Raw genomic sequence first — 21632 nt, 5'->3', positions numbered from 1 at the left:
AAATCATGACAGCAACTAGAGCGGTGCTTGTTCTTAGGACTCATGGTCAATCTAGATAATTAGTGTTAATTTTGCTTAATTTTATTTTTAAAAGTCACCTTTTCATAACATATGCTGGTTCCTCTCCATTGCCCACTAGAAAAAGAAGTGTAAGCCTACAGTGCCTTTCTTCAAATACAGCCCCCCTACCCTTGAATAATATTAAAGAACAACCGGAGTTAAATATTTTAAGTCTTGTAAAAAACGTCAGGAATTTAATGCTGCTACACTGATATCTCTCCAGAAAGAAAAGGAGTGGAAGAGGTATCTGGGGGGAGGGATAAATAAGGAGTTCAGAGGACAACAATCCTAAAAGTTAGACAGGAGATACTTAAAACAAAAAAAGAAAATAAGGGACTGGGAGTGGGCACAAGGAACAGAGTGTTATAATTAAAGAACAGATGCACAGCACTGTAGAGGCACACTAGGAATGAAAAGACAAGCCTACTATGTTAGGGGAGAAGGAGAAAATAATCAGATTTCACATTTCAATGTAAAAGAGCTGCCCAACAGAAAGAATTAACATATAATTGTATTTTTTTATACACTACACTAGCCGCAGTTTGTCTAAAAGGTAAATGATAAGCCCACAGTTAGTTCAGTCCTACTGTGAGCAATTAGATACTAAAGCATTGTGAACTCGGTACTAACATTAACTCAAAGCAGTTTCTTACCTTATTTCAGAACCTTTTCACCCAAGCCACTCTACAATGAGACCTTTTTATTTTTATTACAAATGACAATTATTTACGTGCTCTGGCTTGGGAGGCATACAGCCCTTTGGCCATGAAATCGGTGCCCGACAGCAGCAGCTGATGCCTTCCTGCTCCCCAGCCCTCCCCACACTCCTTCTGCCACTGCATCCCTGCTCTGAGAGGTGGGCAGGGAGGTGATTCAGTGCGTCTTGCAGCTTCAGAAACAGCTTCTATCTGAGTTACATAAGGAAGTTTTGCAAAGTGGCATGCTATCACTAGAGATTTTGTCATTCCATGTGGGCTGGATTCAAACTGAGATCTCAGGAGCTCAAAAGACAGAGCGGCACAGCCTCCACGCGATGCTGCGTACGGTGTGAGTGCCGGAACAGAGCCCGGTAATGAGAGGAAGTGTAGGTTTTATTAACAAACAGAATGGCAAACCATAATTTCTTTCAAGATCTGTTCATACCTCCTTAGGAGAATTATAATTGTGGATGCCTTGATGTTTCACTAGGGGACAAGTTCAGAATTACGCCTCAGTCCCTGTATCAGTCTTCGTTTAAACTTTAACATGCATTTTGCATCCAGTATTAAAACAGCACTGCAATCACAACCTACTCAACACACAGTCCTTAAGTACAGGAAATGGAATGTCAACAATTATTATTTTTTTTAATTATTTCTCTCTCTACCTGTTCGGTTTTGTTCTAGACAACAAATTTATTTGTATCTCTTTGCTGTTGCTCTCCAAATAGAGAGAGGAAAAAAGTAACTTCTGAGGCTAACCAGGAAAAGCAGAAAATTACTAGAAGCAATGTCAAAAAAATTTAGCTGAATGATAGAGTAATTATATGCTCCAAAAGGTATGACTCATTATAAGTTCAGTATAGCTCCTGAGCCCCATTCCTGTGCAATAACATTCTGAATTTTCTTATTTGCCTTCATAGTTTTTTCAGAAAGAAGAGCAGTTAAGTCGCAGCTTTGTTCTTTATATCTAATTAAATTTTCAGAGTAACCTACAAATTAGGAATCTGCCCGTTTATAAACCTATAATGTCTGTTTGCAAGCAAAAATGTTCCTACTATATTGCTTTACAAAAGCACAGGAGCAGACGTGCGAGCGTTGTTAAAGGGTTGAGCGAATGGATCTTGCTCTTCTGAAAGTAATCTCAGAAATCAGGCTGTACAAACCCTTGCAACAATATTGTCATCTGTTTAAATACTGGCACTGTTGGGGAGGGGAGCTCAGCAGTGGTGGGAGGGCTTTCATGCAGTTACATGTTTATTTTGTTTAATTTTTTTATTCGCCACATTACTCTGCAGCTTCAACATATTAATATCAGCTCCACAAGAAGAAGGAAAAATAAAGCATTCAGGCAACTGGTGAAAGAATCTTTATATCACAAATATCTTACTGTTTCTAAGAATTGCCTGTAATTGCCCCTAATCTGGTTACTTTACATTTCTTTGTCATCACCATTTCTAAAACTTACAGATCCTTTTCTGCAGAGCTCAGGATTCATTATTGATATGCCTGGGCATACACGTTTCAAAAAGAAGATACCAGACAAATATGTGATGTTAAAATGCCTCTAAATATACTTATTCAAATACTTCACTGGTTCAAACTCTCCACGTGAAACCCTTCAAAAATCCGACCTCTAAGTAATCTTGACTTTCCTGAGACCTCATTTTTGGCAGCAATCGGGAAACAATAAAAAAAAGCAGTTCAGATACCTGCTTTGCTCCAGCAGCAAGGAACTGAGTATATTAATTTCAGAACATATACTGAAACATTAGAGGAACTGACCATTAAAACAGACGTTCTCTCTCTAAATATTTATGAGTCATTTTATAACTGGAAGAAAGGTGTTCCAGAATACTGATCTCTAGTGTTACACCTACAGATCTACAGCACACACAAATAAATAATAAATATTGATACGTGAGCGTGGGTCTACTTGTGCTGTATTTTCAGTGGGCATATGATACGCTATATAATACATAAGCCATTTCAGTGCTTCACACCAAAGTCAAAGCGTTAGGAAAAACCGTGTAATTCTGCCAGTGTTTCAGCACAGGTTTTAACCAAAGCAAAGCTTTCACTTTCAATACCAGTGTACGAATGTATTTACCCTATCAAAGATTTTGTGATGCAAACAAGATTATTACTGTACCAGATTTGATCATGGTATTCTAGCAGACATCAAATAATAGGTTTTCTTTTTTTTCCTTCTTTCTCTAGTGCCTTTAAAAAAAAATTCCACTATCAAAGAATGTTAATTTCTTAGGTTTGATCTGGAGATTCCTATGTAAGTATACAATTATTAGGAAAAAAAGAGGCAGAACAGTGAATATTTTAAAGCAGTATAATCAATATTTTTGCTTTGTGCAGATTTCCCTGCAACAATGAACAAAAAGATCTACTTCAGATTTAGAAACTCAGCTTTAAAGGGAAAGCTAGACAACAAAAAGCAAGAAAGTACTCACCTCTTCACGTAATTTTATCAACTGCAACATGAGCGCACAAAAAAGATAAAAAGGAAAGAAATGGCAGGAAAGAAAGATCAGTTGTGTGACAGGATACAGAATTAACATTGACAATTTATCTGTTTACATGTTTAGCATTTAAAAATCACAGACAAACACATTAAAAGAACCTAAACATAGACTACATGCAGAGTTTTTTGAACGAATAAAGATCACTTTCTCACACTGTCACATTAAACAAAGAGAATAGTGTGAAATTCTCTTTTAAACCACATCTAAGACACCATCATGAAATAAAGGGGAATGACTTCATAGAAGTCTATATTATAAAGAAAAAAAAACAAGTTTACTATTCCTCTCTGCGAAGACTGTACAGCTGAAGTGGTTTTGTGTATACAAGTTTTCAGAATGTTTTCTGTATATTTCAGTTGTGACAACTGATTTCTTATTTTACGAGCAGATCTAACTTATTAATAGATGAGTGCATCTTTACAGCATGTCACCGCTACTCCGATTTTTATATACCTTCATTTGAATGCGACTATATTGTCTGGTTTGATTATTGAACCTCACATCTATATTATCTAGTTGGATTACGGAACCTCACATGGACACCCTTTTCCTGTTGAGAAAAAAAAAAGCAGCTTAGATAAGCAGCTCGGAATGATGATATACTGCACAGCATATTTAATAATAGACAAAGGAGTAGGGAACAACACAAAACATGTTTCCCTCAGGAAAGACTCACTCCAGGCTCTTATTCCTGGACCACTACACAGTGTGTGTATGCATACACACATAGTGTATCTGTACGTACTTATACAGCATATGCACTTATGCTTATCAATCTACGCTTGTAAATTAACATGATCTAACGCTATTAATAATATTGCTCTGGCAGGTTTACCATAAAACTAAATAAAATCCAGTCTGAACATCGAGTTATGCTGTAGTACTCTCTCCATATACAGAGTGAGATAAATCATTGGTACTGGAACAAAAAGTATGATTACTCACAACAAATGTCTGCACAAGAGTGGCTCTTGGTGAAAAAATTACAGTTCTCTCCCCGATTCCAGTTGAATTCAAAATTACAACAGCTACACCATTATCTCAGTTTGTGCTGATACCTCACCTAGTTTTATAACACTCATTTTCAACACATGTGGGAGCTGAGAATGTTTACTACTGAGAAAGTCTCCTCAGCCCGAGAAGAAAAAAGGCACTTCCATTACTGTCTATTGTTTCATGTGGCTCGCCTAGGTCTGAACACAGCCTCATCCCAAAGCAGACAATGAACCCAACTATGTGTAATTACTGGGGCTACTACTGCAGGAACTCAAGCTGAAGTAACGCAACTTTGCTAGAATTTGGCATAAAGAAAACCGTGCTGTCCACCAAACTGCTGCTTAAATTCAACTGCTTGGCCTGTCAGAAATTGGTCTTTCTCCAGCTGTCCCCCTCCTTTTCTCCCCAAAAAGGCAAACATCCCTTTAGAGAGGGGCGATCTGGGAGCTGATTGCATTGCTATCTTTTCTTTCGGAGGCCACCATTCTTCACTTGGCTATGATACTTAAAGGGCCAAAGTTTAAAACTACTCTCCCGCAATAGAGCCCATTTGGGCATGCCACCCTGCAGCAATCAGACGGAGTTTTAAAATGCTGCACATTTGTTTTTTCAATAGGTTCCAAACAAAAATGTTCTATCTTGTTTGTGCTGCATGGCTGAATTTAAGCTCTGCATAGGATTTGCAGCTAAGCTAAGTAATGGGAGAGGGTTTTCTTTTTTTTTTTTTTTCCCCTCTTTTTAAAAAAAAAAAAAAACATTGGCTGAAAGATATTCATTCAAATTAACAAAAGATGTATTTTTCCCCCATTTAACAATGCACTTGGTGAAAACGTGTTACCTTTACTTTTCTATTTTTGAACACTTTCTGGCATTTTTATCACGCTCACCACCCAACGGTAAGCAGCATCAGGCCGTGCGCAGCCACCATTTTAAGTTATGATAATCAGCATATCCTTGAAACAAAGATACATATATTTTTTTTTCAATACAGAATTCGATACAAGAGGTAATCTGGTCCTTTGTAGGCTAAAAAAAAAAAAAAATCTGGTTTACGCTGGTTTGAACCAGTGGAATCTCTTGTGGCTAAGCCTTCTGCTGTGACTAAAATCAAAACTGCGCCGCAGAGAGCGGCCGGGGCTGTGTGTGTGTGTGCCCGTGTGCCGGCGAGGCGCGCACCACGTGATGCAGAAAACTACCCAATTTTTTTTTTTTTTTTAAAAAAAAGCTGATAACGCTACTGCCGTCTCTGTCCGCATACAGATAACGAATAAATGCTGAACTCTATTAAACGCCCTTTACACATTATCGTGGGTCGAACACACAATTTTCTGAACTTATGATGACAGTCTATTTATTTTGCTATAAACCCTCGGCATGTAACGAACAGATTTGTGTCTGGTAATGATCTGCTCTGCCAGGGCTATATGAAATGATACCGACCTTCTTTAGATCTTGGGGAATTAAATTGACCAACTTCACCCCCTGGTCTGTAGCTGAAGTTTGACACACTTTATGCACAGCAAGCCCAAATCTAATATTATCAGAACTTTGTAGTCAGAAATTAAGTAGCCACAAAATATTTGTTCACCACAAATCACATACGCCGTGCATGTGCATACAGACACGCAATTTACCCTAATGCAAATTCACTTCAACATATTAATGAACACAGCTGCCAAAGAGAAAGGAGTAGTTTTATATCTCAAGAAAGTTGGTAATGTCATACTTGACTATTTTGATTATTTGTGATTTAGCCCAACATCCGCTTTCTAAAAAGCATACAAATCACCACATGAAAACAGTACTGTGATTATTAAAGGGAAGCCACACCTGTAAGTACTGTATCATCGCACTGAAAAGCTCAAAACTTTCAAGGGATTTGACAATCATTGCTGGCCAGCATGACAAATAAGACTTCAAAGTAACAGAGCCCATTTAAGATCACTTCTGGAAAATAAGTAACAAGCAACGCACGCAGGCTTTAGGGGATGGGGTTTTTGTTGTTGTTATTTGTATGTTCTTGATGGGAGAAGATACGTCTTCTGATTTGGAATCTCTGCATATGCCTCACTTGAACATATTTACCAGATAAAATTCAGAGGAAATTAATGTACACTAAGCAATGACTTCATTAAACAGCTTGATATCATTAACTTACTAAACAGAATTGTATGATTCTTACAACTTCTTACAAGGAGTTTCTATAAACATTAATAAAATTGGTTATATCTTGATAAAATCACTATAAGCAAATGTATTCTAAGACATTGTCATCTACACATGATGACAGCTACTAATGGATAGCAAAGAGGGAAAAAAAAAAGAAGTGGAAAGACCAATCATCATTAGCTAATTCTTCACTCTGATCTTGTACTTCAATCTTTCTTCTTGTGAGAATAACTGGAAACTCATACCTATGTATTCTACCCTGCTCAGTATGGCTTTTAACTTGGCTGTAACTCTGCCTTTAAAACTCAACTAAAAACCAGAAATTGAATTTTAAAAAAAATTGTTTATTTTCCCAGCAATGCCTCATTTAGTTCTAGATACTCCCATATCAGCCATTCTACAATATTTGTCTTCTCCTTCCATAAAAAACATATAAATTTTTATCATGACAAAGACCATACTTTAAATATACTGCTCATATCTGTTTCCCTTGGGTAACATCCAAGTGTAACTAGACATTCAGCATTTCTATTAGCAGATTTTACCAACATTTCTGGATTGCTACAGGAACAATCTTTTCTTCAATGATTCCTCCATCATGAGAGGATTGCCTCCTCTCACTTTGCAGCAAAGTTTGCTGACTGAATTGGAGAACAAAGCCCAGCGTCTTTTAGTTTAACTAATTTAACTGAAACTATTTGAGAAGGAAAAATCCTCTAATAACAGTTTGAGGGTCAGACTATGTATATGCATTCCCAACTGACAAAATTAAAGCAAGAATTTGAAATGCCTTCCAATATTTTATATGGCTACAGGTAATACTTGATCATACTTTCTTCATCTAGTCCAAGTCTATTAAAATAGTAATGAGTGACAGTGCGGTAGACTTGGAGTTACTGATCTAGATATTTGGAGGTAATACATTGCTGACTGTACAGTAACACTCAAGCCTCACACTTGATTTGGATAACTGCACATTCAGACAAGGTCAATATAAGGCTGAAGTTCGTGTACTATATGATTGTATCCGTAACTAAAAGCAAGAAAGATAAGTAGACATATAAATCATGACATCTCTTAAGGAAAAGTGTGTGGTTGATTATTGGAATAATGCAATAAATGATATCTTTTGATATATTGATATATTGGCCTTCATGTTATGAAAAGAACAGAAGAGATTCCTTTACGATAATATTTCACAGTATCTTTCAAGGAAGAAAATAAAGAATTCCAGAATTTCCAAAGGTATGCGGGTAGGAATTTCAAGTTGGGTCATAAAAAAATGAGCTTATTTACCTATCAGACTAAATAAAACACTAATAACCTAAAAAATTTTGTTCAATTTAAGAAGTGGCCATTGGATGAAAAAAAAAAAAAATCATGTTGATAAATGCTTGTAATTATCTTTTGATTTCTTGAGATGAAACCATATTTCTTCCATCAGATTTCAAAAAGAAATCATAAGTTGCAAAAAGTGCATGTAGACCAGTTATTTAACCATTCCTTAAAAAGTGAAAATAAAATATTTTATCTCATCCCTACACATAAGATATTCTGTTAAAAGTGAAGCTTCTTATCACAATTGCCCTTTTATGTCTGAATTCACACATTTTTTTTTCTTGAAATGTAAAAATAGCAGCACCTTAAAAGAAATAAAATTAGAATTTTAACACTTTTAGAGTACAGAGTTTATGTTCATGACACACAGACCATCAAACTCTTCCCTTAAATTCTCCTTTCTGCAAATTCATATTTAGGGATAAAAAAAGGTCTTCCTATTATTTAAATTTTGGAACTCTTTCTTGCTATATATCAAAATATAAATACCTTCTACGTTTAACTTAAACATAGATATTACATCTGCTATGCAATAAGTTCTGCAGATAAACTGTATCCTGTGTATAATTAATTAACATATGTATTACAGTCTCCCACAGTGTTTAACATTTACACAGCACTTTCAAAATACTGTATAACACTGAGGCTTAAGAGGTCTATGCTTATCCATTTTATTAGAATAAGTCTCCAAGTCTAACTTGTCTACCCTTACTGAGCTTATATTAAGGTAGAAGATATAAAAATTTCAGAACACGGTTCTGCTCTGTTTCCTTACTTAATATTGAAGTAGAAAGTATTCTAAAAAGCTTTACTTTCACTACAAAAATAATTAAAATTCTATCTTATCAGAAAACTTTCAACAAATTTCTCACTCAAAATGCACAATTTTCATTGTAACTGAGCTGATTTGCCATAAAAGAAACATTCAGCTTTCAGACAGAGCTTGTCAAACAAGTTCAGCACCAAAAGAAATATTAACAGCTGGGTCAAATTACTCTGAATATAAAGTTCCCTTCAGAAAGGAGGATCTTCACTGTAGTGTTCAAAGCAACATGAGTACAAGGTATCATGAAAACCTGAGGATTATCATGCTTTCCATCATTAAAAGAGTTGGATAGCTCTCCGCATTCTAGCACAACATACATCATGAAAACATGCTTTCATAAGCACAACTCAAGTTTTTGGTACAGGGAGAAAAAGTCTGTTTAGGGTAGGAATCGTACAAGGAAACAAAGCGGTGCACAGCCTAAGTCTGAGAGTGTGTTTCCATTTGTTTTGCCTGCCAGTGTTGATTTAATTATACTGCATTATTATCAAAGCAGCATTATGTACTTTTTTTATTCCTTTTACATGTGTTTGAGGTGAAGACCTTGGCTTTGTCGGCAAACAGCGTGTTTCAAGTTATTTCTAAAGTACTAAATAATAAAGAAAAGAGAAGAAAAGATTTTTTTTAAGATAGCAGACAGTGATCACAAGTTAAAGGGTTAAATGTAAGATCTCCAAGAAACATTTTGAAGTTGATTAAGACCCCAGCTTTGCATTAAACAGTATCACTTCCACATGAGTTGTTGCTAATGCTGTTAAGGAGCAGCTTGAGAAGCCCAGTGTGCCAGTGACCTCCTTCACCCTCCAGCCACCCACTAGGGCTTCTTGATTAGCATCCTACCTGGTTCTCTGAGGAATTCCCGTCATCCCCTAGGAGCTCATTCCGCACCTCATCACTGTAGGCGATCCGTGACCTTTTCTGTAAAACAAAAAGAAAAAAGGGTTAGGAAGTAAAGCTCCAAAGCCATTGGTATCAAGACTGATCATCTTAAACCTCGAGAGCCCCCTAATGGATACCTATTTGATTTAAAAAACAAAAAACAAACAAAAAAAAACCCTGCAATTAAAAGTTATAAAAAAGTTCATCAACAGCTGTATTTTGATAAATCTGCATGGCAAAAGCTTAAATTTCTAAGAGAGTCACATCCGCAATATTTCATTTCATTTAGACAAAAGCAGCTTAAATAATGCTCAAGACAAATCATGTGTGACCCAAGTTCTAATAATAAGGCAATAAAAACTCGTAGCAGCATTGAAGGAACATGTAGGAACAAAAGTAATTTTCCCAAGAAAGACTTGCTAGTAATATTGCAGTGATGCCATTACATAGAAAAGGAGAATTCCTTTCCTATTTACCAAAAAACAGGGAGAAAAAAAGAAAAAGAAAAAGAAGTATGAACAATAGACATCTGAACAAAACTGGTTGAAATTACAGATGTGGAAAATGATAAAGCTTTTCCTTTACTGCTAAGACCTCCACAGAAAGTACCAGAAATCAAGTCCTAAAATACGGGTTAGAAAACAGCAGTACAAGGAAACACCAGCTTACAGCAGATCATGGGAACACCAAAACCAGTGATGGCCACTTATCAGTTAGGACAGACCACAATTAATGAGCATCAGATTTTCTCAGGAGCCAATTTCTATATTAACTCTTAACTAGAGTAAGTGGTGAGCAACTGAGCAAATGACTGAAGATTACCAAGGCAGCACAGCATTTACTGGACAAGTGGGAAAGTCCATAAAAGCTGGACTGATATTCTTATTAATCTCTCTGTCAGTTGATTACCAGACTCTTAGCTAACATTCCTGCATTCACCACTGAAAGAAAGTATTTTTAACATATTGTCTAAAATATCTTCATGTTTGAGTGTGGATATGATCAGTCTTACTCTCCATCATGGGAAGAACTCCGGAGCCAGCCAGAACTGGGCTTGTGATTTTTAAGACCAAAGCACAGAAAACAACCCATTAGAAATACACTGAGCACAGGGAAATTCATTATCTTTGTGACAAGGAAGTGGGGAAACAGGACATCCCTTCTACTATGAAACTAGCAGTTGAGTAGTCTTGCATTGGTCATCTGAGAGCAACACATCTTAGCTTTTGATCTTGCATAGCTCATCCTTCATTACACCTTCACCACAACAATGCTTACCAGTTTGCGATTCAGTTGCTAGTGCTCAGATCTAGATTATATACTAAGGCTAACAGCTGTACCTCGCAAGGACAAAGCATACCATGGTCCAACTACAAGAGATGAATTATGCCAAATCTTTTGGAGATCTCAGCCGTCACAGTTTCATACTAACCAAGCTAAAAGTACTCTACAGCATTAAAGGAAATGAGAACCTTTAAACAGGCTGTGGTATCAGAGCTGCCTGTTTAAATTATTCATTTCATCACTATGGGGGACTAAAACACTCCACAGCATGTAAGAATATCATATGGAGATAGGTTTTGTTTTTCTCTTTTTTCACCAAAAAGCCAACAAATTGGCATAGATTGCTCAATTACATTATTTTCCTATTTTTATTTTATATACATCAAACAAGAAAGGAAATTACAAATATATACCAATAAATATCTACTCTTCTTTTCTGATTGAGATTCAGTCTCCCCACTTGAGTCCAGTACCTCAACTGTACAGTCTCTGCCACTTCTACAAAATTACTCAGCCCAATTGATTCTGCTATTGTTACATTTATTTGTCATTTTTAGACTAAGATGTGGAGCATGATGCTTCATGAGCTTGTTCTCCAGTGAACGAGTTGCCTAATTATATTGGAGATGGAGATGGTCCGTGGTTACACATCATTTATTTGAAACATTTAAGTGGCTGATATTCTCATTCACAAGAGACTGCATGAAGGAAAGGAAAAAGAATATTCTTCATGAGAAAGAAATAAATCTTAACAGCAATGCAGTTTCTAAAGGCCTTTTATAATCCTTTATATCAACGTGACTGAGCTTAATAAATATATTCGTATCATTGTTCCTTTATTGCAATAATCTGTCATGATTAGAAAATCAGTAATTATATTAAAAGAAATAACCCTCTGACTACAATTAGGTGTAACTCTTTGGCATAATCAATAAATAATTTGATATTACTTTTGATCACAGTTTCACTACTAAACGAATCAATAATATAAAAGGAAAAGCCTTTGAACTAAAGCGTTCATTTGTTCTTTCAGAATTTGCCCAAAATATCAATACATTCATATCTTCAATTACTATTCTTATTTTTATTAAGGTAACACTGGTAACACTTTCAAGCATAGCTTTCAAAAAGTGACAAAGAAATTGTTCATCCAAACTTGGCAATAAAGTGAGTTTTAGCTTTTTTTTTTTAGTTCATAACTAACAGCTGTTTATAAATATGTACTTTAGCCAAATGCAAGAATGATAGTTTGAGCTGGAAATGTCACACACTGCTACAGTTTGAAGGAACCCAATTCATAATGCATTTTATAAATAGTTAATGACTTCTATACATAAGCTAACCAGGCAAATCAAGAAATTGTCAACATTTTTAGTCTTAGTTGTCAGTTACCACTGTCTACTTTATATGTATGCTTCTAGAAAAGACAGAAGCTTTACAGAGTTTGTAATCCACGGAATTTCTGGGCAGCTCAGTATAGGCTATCGCTTCTATGTGCAGTTTTTCTTCTATAAAAATCTGTCACACGGAGAAGTTTTCCTTGTATTTTGTATTTTCTTGTGCATACACACACCAGAAGTCTAAGCACACAAGCGCTTTTACCCCTGTCTACACATCCCCATTCAAAGCCAGCACGCAGATGAACACACCACCACACAAAAGGGTTAAGCTACTTTCTGTAAAACTTCAAGACAGATGAAGTTTCAGGGACTGTTTTAAATGTACTACAGTATCCAGACCTTCTGACAAGGAAGAATTTCTGATTCCAAGCAGATCTCTCTTGGTTTATGAACAGGATTTTTGCATACTGATTGGGTGATTTTCTTAAAGCCCTGTTCAAACAGATACACTTGCTCAGTTCTGTCTGGCAATTTGGCTTTAAACAATCCATCTACTTGACCCAAGCCTTAACATTTCCCAATAGAACCGAATGTGTTCATGGGCAAGCACAGCTAAATTAGAATTGAAATGAATTAACTCAGCTTAAACTAATTAAGATCTGTGATCTGCAGCACCACCCCCCCTGTATGATTCTACATGTGAAGCAGGGTACATGTAACCAGACTGAGAATTCTTCTACACTACTAATCTGAGTTTAACAATGAAGTTTGTCTATTACTAAAGCATATGAGAAGTTAATTTCCACGGCCTACACATGGCAAAGCAATTGCTTAAATTGCCTCACCTGGGAATTTAATACAATGTTATCATCAGACCAGCCACACTGTAAATAGATTTATAATGCTTTCCATGTGCTAGGCTAGGTTGCATATGAATTAAGTAATGATCTGGTATTACAATACAATCAGCTAGTTCCCACACCTGGCAGACAGGATATTTTGCTAAATTACTACCTATACAGATACATCACAACATAAAAACAGAAAAGGCGATGGGAAGAGAAACAATCTACATGGTGTATGACCAATTTTTACACGGTACCCAAATAAGATGTAGATGGAAAGAGGTATCCAAAATAATCTGTTTCCAACATCTGTACAACACAGTGCATACTTATTCATTTCTATTCAATTTTGGCCTAATTTTCCGCATTCTATACTTTAATTACTCATTCATACTCTGAAACGTTCCCATTAGCAAAGGCCACAACTAGCCAATGCCCCTTTACTCCAACACACTTTCAGCAATCAGCCAAATAATTGATATAAAGTGTATTTTCATACCTGAGCTGCAGAACAGCATTCCTCCTAAATGCTAAGCAGGCCCCTGAGCAGACAACTAAACCAAGGTGCATTTCAGAGAAAAAGCCCAACAAACCTCTCCATTTTTCAGCCTCAGTGTTTTAAGAATGGATTAAAAAGACTTTTCTGTAAAAAGTGTAAACCAACAAAAGGGCTTATTTACCTACAAACATCTGTTTTCTTTAGAATTTCCTACTATATACATATGGTTTAAAAAAATAAAAAATAAAAAGTCTTCCAGCATCTGTTTGGTCCTGCTCTAGATGTAAATAAATACATAAGAGTAGCCTAACCAGAATTATTCCATAATTCCTAGGAATACACTATACCATTGTATTTGGTTTTGTGCTCTTTGAGAGTGGTCACTTTTACCACTGCTCTTCTTAAAATAAGGTGAAAAGTGACCTGGTCTCCAAATGGACTGTGAGGTACTGCAGATTGTAGACCTTGACCTCACTGATGAGATACCCTAAGTAATTTTTGCTGGGCAGAAATGGAGAAGTTAGTTTTAAAATTTAGAAGAAAAGTAACCTTGCCTAACAGTCTTAAAGCTTTTATTTGACCAACAATACAATAACACTTCTTCAGAAACAAAATAAATGAAATTGCTTAAAAATTGTGTTCAAACTTCTGTTTCCCAAATTTCTGTGTTTCTCTGTAAGGATTATACGTAAACAACAGATAAGATACCTCACATTGACACTAGAAGGGCGTTCTCCTGTTCCTAAATAGCCTATTTTTTATTCAAGGTGGATAAGAAGCAGGAAACTGATTACGTAGAGTCAATATATGACACAATGTAATGCTGGAATTTTAAGCATTTCCTTATGGATATAAAACAACAAATATATTTCTGGCCTAAGGGAGGTAAACTATTTTACAAAACTTATGAAACATTTCACTGGAAGCATCAATGCAGCAGCAGATGTCAGCTGGCAAAAGTCAATGTCTAAGGCACTCTCACTCTTGTCTTTTCACTCATACACACACACACACACACACAAAAGGTTGCAGGGAACTGTGAAAGAGAAAATACAACTTAAAACCTGTATTCTGCCACTCCAACAAATGTAGTTTTCCTCCAACAACAGGGACAAATCAAACATAAGTGCTAATGTGAAACTAATACAGAGATACTAGGAGACATTTTAAATAGAAGTTACAGGTCCATAAATCTTCACTAATCTTCATCAAACACTTTTAATTTCATTATGGGGTGAGGGCAGAGAGGAGAGTTAAGCAAAACTCAATTTGCATACAACATGAATGTTGTTGAGCATACCAATAATAAATGTTGGTGAAGGAAAAATGGAGTGTCTAACCCAGTGGACCATGTGTGTCATCAACACTGCTGATGCTTAAGCAGCCTGTGTGACTGCATGAGTTGTGGTTAAGAAGGAAACGTGTGATCTGGAAGGGAATAGTAACTCACTGCTTGTGTTAAAGGAGTAACAGTGGATGATTTCTGTTGTGAAAAGACAATCTGTATTGACAAAACCAGCTCATATTTAGTTGAGTTCTGCCTTTTAAACTTCGTAACACAGATAAGAAAAGATTTTTCAAAATTGAGGAGACTGGAACTAAATGTCCCGGTCACCCTTACGGTTTTTTTTAGATGATGTTCAAAAATTTCCTACCACCACTTCCAATTTAACCAGAAAACATCAAAAGAATGATATGAAATGACCCAGTATAAAGAAATACTCCCGTTACAAACCAAAGTATGGAAAATTTCAGATAAGGAGTGCTTTGGCTTGGACAACACTCTCCAGATATAACAATAAATAATTCCCCTTAGCCCAGTGCTCATGACAATATATACATATTTTACACATTAAAATAATTCCTCTTTTTCCCGTTTGAACTACAACATCTTACTAAATCTTGGTCCCTACGCATTTATGCATACACTACTTCACTCTTTATCAGAATTCAGTTTCTCGAAGGTGCTTTCAGCTTTAGGCTGTTCTGTGTAACAGTTTGTCTGCCTTCTTACCTATGTGCCATCGTCTCCAAAAATAAAAAAACCAACAGTCAGGGGTCAGTTAATGCATGAAAGTAATTAAAAAGTACTGCAAATTTAACTATAACTTCTCTTTCAGTCAAAGTAGTTGCTGCTTTTTGCTCTGCCCACTTGTATATAATATATCATCCACTCTTACCTACGTTTGCTAGTGTGTTCCTCTAATATGCTTTTCAGTACTCTAATTTCATATAACTCCTTTCTATTGATTCCTCCAAGTGACCATCATCAAACTATAGTATATAGTTCTGAGAACTATCTCTATACATCTATGGAGCTGACTAAGTTAATCACCTTGCCTATTTAGTTACTGGAAATTCCTGTAAATGGTGTTCAGGATCACTTGTGTTCATTACTGATCAGACTCACCTTTCTGAAATGTCAGAAGTACTGCTAGGCACTCCCTCTGTGCTTGAAGTTGACTTGTGTGAGCGCAGTTTGTCTTCATATGTATAGCAATCGTTAGCATATATTTGCCCAATTTTTGACAAAGGTTTTGCACAACTTGCAGGCCCTCATCACAGCCACTTCAAACAGCAAAGCTGGAAGAAAATGAGAGCAAGACTGGAGAGGGAAGAAAACCCTTTCTCCTCAAACAGCAGTTTGAAAACTAACTTACCTTCACAAGCTGTCTTATTTCCTTCTTTCTTTCTATGCCTATCACCATGCAATTCCACCAAATCATTTACCAATAAATGCTATTTAGAGGACAAGTAGCAACTACACAACAGCATCACATACTCCAGACTGCCTTGTGCTCCACAGACTTTTTTTGCTTTGTAGGACGCCCCTTATTACAAATGATGTTTCCTAAATCTTGGAAAACGAAGATAAACTTCAGTGCCTTGGAACAATGAAGAGATGAACAGAGAATATGAAATTGTGGAGCCATGCTTCCAAGTGGACAGGACATCTACGCTGTAAGGGCAAACCTTCAAAGAGAGTGCTCCCACAGTGAGGCAGCAAGAAGAAAGTTAGGGAGGAAAAGAACTAATTAGCTCATGCTATTGGAAAGCATGATAAGAATCTCAAATAAATCAAAACATGAAAGGATCAGAAAATACCTTTGTTTCAGTCAGTATTTCCACCTGAAGCCTAAGTTTCTGTTGCCAACACTAATAGGACATCTGCAGGTACATTCCACCAGCTTCTCCCTTTTCCAAAAAGAAGTATCCAAGTAATACTTCCTCCATTAGTTAGTTCACTGTCCTTATCAGCCTGTAGCCATACTCTCTGATTGGATGCTAAAAAAGATCATTAACTTACAAAAACCTGTAATTGGGATGAAGAAACTGCCATTTTTGGATGCTACAGCCATTGTACTCAGCTCTTCCAATCTTTGGGTATCTAGCAGTGGGTAAAGCCTAGGACAGTTAGCATCTTTTAGGCTCTTTTGCTAAAAGTACAATTTTGCTACAGAGCTCAGTTCTATTAATAATGTATTTTGGCCACTGAGAACTCAAAGAATGAAAAAAAAACAAAACCAAAAGGAAACCATAAAGACAGATTTTTGGATACTTAGAATTAGGGCAAAGCAGATGAATGAAGTTTCCAAAACAGCTGAATCGCCCCACCTAAATTTGTACCACTCTGATAGGATCTATTTTAAACTTAGGAATCTTAAGCTGGTCTTTCCAAAAATACTTTTTATTGCATAAAAAGCTATTTTTAGGCACTGTCCTTTTTTCACTGAGTGTACACATTACTGAGATATACATATGTACAGCAGTAGACACATTTTTAATTCCTGAAATGAGTATATAGAGTGAGAAAATATTATCTGAGTTCTTAAGGTCTTAATCACAACTGTGAGTTCTTAAGGTCTTAATCACAGTGAATACATACCTAATAATAGTCTGTTCAATGAAAGTAACAAAAGATAATTTCTGACATTCTCATTAAGTACAAAATAAAATAATGCATGATGTAAGAAGAATTGAATAGGAAAACAGCATAATTAACGTGGCTTGCATACAAATGCACCCACATGTTGCTCAATTTGTGTATTTCAGTACAAGCATTTTGGACCATAAGCACATTAGCTCAAACTACAAATTAATGAAAAGGAAAATGAAAAATACTTGGTGTGTAACATGAGCCAGGCAAAACTGATTTTTGTATTTTGTTTTCCGTGTTTTCTGACTTTACCACTTTTACACTGATGCTATTTAGCTAGGATTCCTCTCCTTTCTCCCAGTTCATGTATACTTACCCACAGACACATTGCCTTGTTTGAAAAAAAATTGTCTGATCTTAATAATTTTAATAGTTAAGTGGTCACAATTAGGCTTTGAAGTTTGCAGCAGATTGGAGGACCACCAAGAGCTACTGGGACAGAACCAGTTGTTTCATGCTGTGTTAAATCAATAGCTAATATGATAAAATACTAGCCCAATGTTCAGACATGGCATTTTCTAGTTTTATCACAAGATGATGATTAGCAGTTCTTGCTTTACACTACCTGAGATAAAAGTCAGTAACTAATCCGCTACCTACAATTCATCTATCTGAAGTCCTCCTTTTTATACTGCCTCCTCATTTGAGTTCTCCTTCTCCCTCATTCAGTCTGAATACTTATAACCAATATTCATTTCTTAATATGTATAAAATGAATGGAAAATATTTTATGCACACATCTGCATCAAAAACTCCCATCCCAATTCCACCCCATTTGCTTAAATTCTTTAAAAGCTAAGTCTTAAGCCATTCAACACAGTATAACAGAAAGACAGTATATTTATATAAAATATTGTTATTTGCAGAGTATTTGACATTTAAAGTGTCCTTCTGACAGGCTTCAGCTAACTTGTTATTTTTCCCCTTAACTATATCATAATCAGAAAGGCTCCCTATGAATGGACCAACACAGAATAAAAAGAATGAGAAACACTGATACTGGCAGTAGCTCATTTCCCAGTAAATACTGATGTCCAAACTAAAAAAAAATCCAGTGTGAAGTTCTATTTTGTCCCTGCACATATGCTGTCACCAACAATACTTACACATTTCTACTGATCTTGTTTATAGCTGCCTAGATTTTCCCTGCCATGACAATATAGTGTGAACCTTAAGGAAAATCTCACTTTATTGTGAGCATAGAGTGCACAAAGACTGCCATATCAGTCACAACTTCAATTAGTCCAGTACTTATACTGCCTCCTGCAGTGACCATTAACATACAACAAAGGGAAATCTTAAGGAACAGAGCAGGTACAGCACGATTTTCATTTCAGTAGGTGCTGCCAGTTGCTGATTACCAGCAGTTTAGAGACTTCCTCAGTATAAGGTACATGTAGATCCTCACACCTATTAAATTTTGATGGCTACCAATTGCACAATACTTCTTTTATTTAAGTAGCAACTGAACACACATTCATGCACAAGATTAAAGATGTTCAGATGTCAATACCAGGCCCAAGATTAAATTCCAAAGCAATTTTAATTTGTACAAAACCGAAGTGAAACTCCAAAGAAAGAAGGTAACATTTCAAATATTAAATACAATTACTATCACAGAATATTGTAAAATCTCTTCCTTTGAGCACCATTTAAGCAATATGAATTTAATTCAGCAGTTGTCAAACAGCTTTGCAGGGTAAATTCCACAGTAAGAGAAAGATTCTCTAAAGAATCAATTTCCAGCTCGTGTTCATACACGTCCGTTGCTCTCCCAGTCTCTATACAAACTTCGGCAAATATTCAAATTACTCAGATTAGAAAACAGAACTGTACTCTACAGTCACGTTATATATCTACACAGCTCCTTTGAACTGCAAGGAAGCCCCAGTACCATTTGACCAAACATCTGTCCCTCCACCCCACCAGCTGTTCTTGTGTGGCACAGTTTAGAAACTTCTAGTATAACAAAGCTGTTCACATCAAATAAAGATGATCTGATGCAAAGAAAACAAAGTTAGATAGCATATGGCAACATAGTATTTCCAACTCCAATTCATGAACCAGACATACAAAACCTACACAGAAAGAATGGATGAAATGGAAGGAAGAAAAAATCCACTTATGTAACAGATCTGAATATTTTTTATTCCAAAGCATTCACTGACAGCCAACATTTATTTCATAATTTCAGGTTAAAATTTCAACCTCAAAACATATTCACAGAAAGATACAGAGAATGAGAGCAATCACTTCTCCCAAGCAGTCAGGTGATGTCCTCCATCATTCCTGTCTTTCTGTCTTTCATGAGTTTTACACCTTTCACAGTTTGTACCTTCTTTCCCCAATTTGTTACTCTTTCTCCAGTGCAAAACATATCACGATGCATTACAAAGTGGGATGAAACATCTTCAGTTTGTCTTATGGACAGTCATTTTGCCATTGCCTGTTGGTTTTTAATGGTTGGTGCCATTACCTTCTCTCTGCTCAGTTGTTTGGATCCTCTCCTGATCTCCTTCCCAACTCCCACCCAGTACGAAATGCCATACAACGAACAGGACCTGTTGTCTCCCACAGCCTATGCCATCATTGTTATTTATCCATTGCCAGTGGGCTCACAGCTGTGTTATTCATTGCTACCACAGGTGACTTCATGGTTCTGTAGGAGAACATTTGCCATTAGAACCAGGATCACAACATGTTTAAAAGTTTTGAGAGAAGCGGCACCAGAGAAAAAGCTCAGGTGATTTTTGGTTTACTTTTCACTTTTTTCCTCCATTAAATGGAAATATATAAACCAAATAATGCAATTGAGGTATATAAGCAAAACAATGCATGACTTACAACATTCAAAGTACTATTCACTTTGACCACAAAAGGTAATTTATTGGTTGCAGGATTATGAAAAATCTACCAGTATTCCCTTTAAAATCTACTGATTATCAATTTGTGTGTTAGAAGTATTTCATCATAGAATCGCGAAAAATTTTGCAAGAGATGGAGCAATTTCAATTGCAAGACAGTACGTACTCAAGAGGTAAAATGCATTTTGTTCTGAAAGATTGAGAAAAAAATGCAAAATGCAATTTTCCAGTTGATCTTAGATACACTATATGATGAACTATCTATGGCTTATATTACTTATTTACCTGGATTTTGCAAGGCATAAAATAATGCAAGTTCACAACATCAAAGAGATCAATAAATCTACAGAGTTGAGAGAAACCAGCAAGAATTAGGGTCTTTCAAGAGATACTCGTAAGTGAATGTATAAGACATTTATGAACACATATGTCTATAAAAAATTATTTGACAGCCAAAGATATCCTGAGAATTTCCAAGTATCAAAGTGTACACCATTCGCCCTGAGAGTAACACATTTCAACCATCAAGAAGTCTTCAAGACTAAGTTCATGCCTTGGATGGCCATCAACTTGGGAAAACACTGTCCTGCATTTGTCCAGAAGAGCAACACAGAGGTGTTAACTCCAGAAATTATTTTAGTATCTATTTTTACCTTGGAAAAAATACTTGCAAGATATCATTAGCAACCATTATTTGCTTTCCAAAATGATAGTTCATAAATGGCCACTAAAGAGAGCATATTTGTCTGTATCAGCCTGAAAAATACAGTCAAGATACAGTGGCTGGGTTTCCTATTCCACTGTATTATGGACCTACTTTCAATTCTATAATAATATGAACTATGTCCTACACAGACAAAAACCCTTCAGATTAGATATTGCCACAAACTAGATCCAATGATTAATTTATTTAGGCATTATCTGTTAAGTGTGGAGAGAAGCATTCTGTATTTTTCTAAGAATCTTCTTATCTTTCTAGTTTCACAGAGGAGTATCCCTTGTGTCAGCTCTCCATTGTTCTCAGAGGTCAGATATTCCCTATTATTATTAAGAAGGAACTACCAGTCCACTATCTCAGAGAATGGTGTGCATGCATATTTCTTCTTTGTTTGATTTACAGACCCAAGGAACGTGGATTACCTTCGTTATCTGCACATACAAGCTCTGCTAAAATTTTGGCATTCAGCCAGCTTTTATCTTGGGGACCCCAATGTGTACTGTTAGGCAACACAGAGCACCTATCCAGATGAAATGTCATACAAATAGAGTTTTGTTACAAGTTCAAATTGCACTGGGGAGTACGCCAACAAAAACAAAAGTCAGCAATTTAAAACAAGAAACCAGCCCCTCTGCTGACAGG

General features: G+C 36.1%; 1 protein-coding gene across 7 annotated transcripts in view; it reads right to left on the bottom strand.

The window, feature by feature from the left end:
* Positions 1-21632, bottom strand: part of VTI1A (vesicle transport through interaction with t-SNAREs 1A) — a 249222-nt gene that overhangs the window by 190264 nt on the left and 37326 nt on the right. For 4 of the 7 annotated variants that reach the window (XM_042863700.1, XM_042863704.1, XM_042863699.1 and 1 more), the window contains exons 4-5: positions 9465-9542; positions 3224-3244 (exon numbers count right to left, since the gene is read on the bottom strand). In XM_042863700.1, the coding sequence (XP_042719634.1) occupies positions 3224-3244; positions 9465-9542 (99 nt within the window). The remainder of the gene's footprint in view (positions 1-3223; positions 3245-9464; positions 9543-21632) is intronic. The other 3 variants (XM_042863702.1, XM_042863705.1, XM_042863701.1) reach the window with 1 other exon arrangement.

The sequence above is a fragment of the Lagopus leucura genome, unplaced genomic scaffold (genome assembly GCF_019238085.1).
Source record: "Lagopus leucura isolate 7727_CA_CO unplaced genomic scaffold, USGS_WTPT01 Super-Scaffold_741, whole genome shotgun sequence".
Lineage (NCBI taxonomy): Eukaryota > Metazoa > Chordata > Aves > Galliformes > Phasianidae > Lagopus > Lagopus leucura.
The sequence above is the reverse complement of the archived record's forward strand: the minus strand, read 5'-3'. Positions and strand labels throughout refer to the sequence as shown.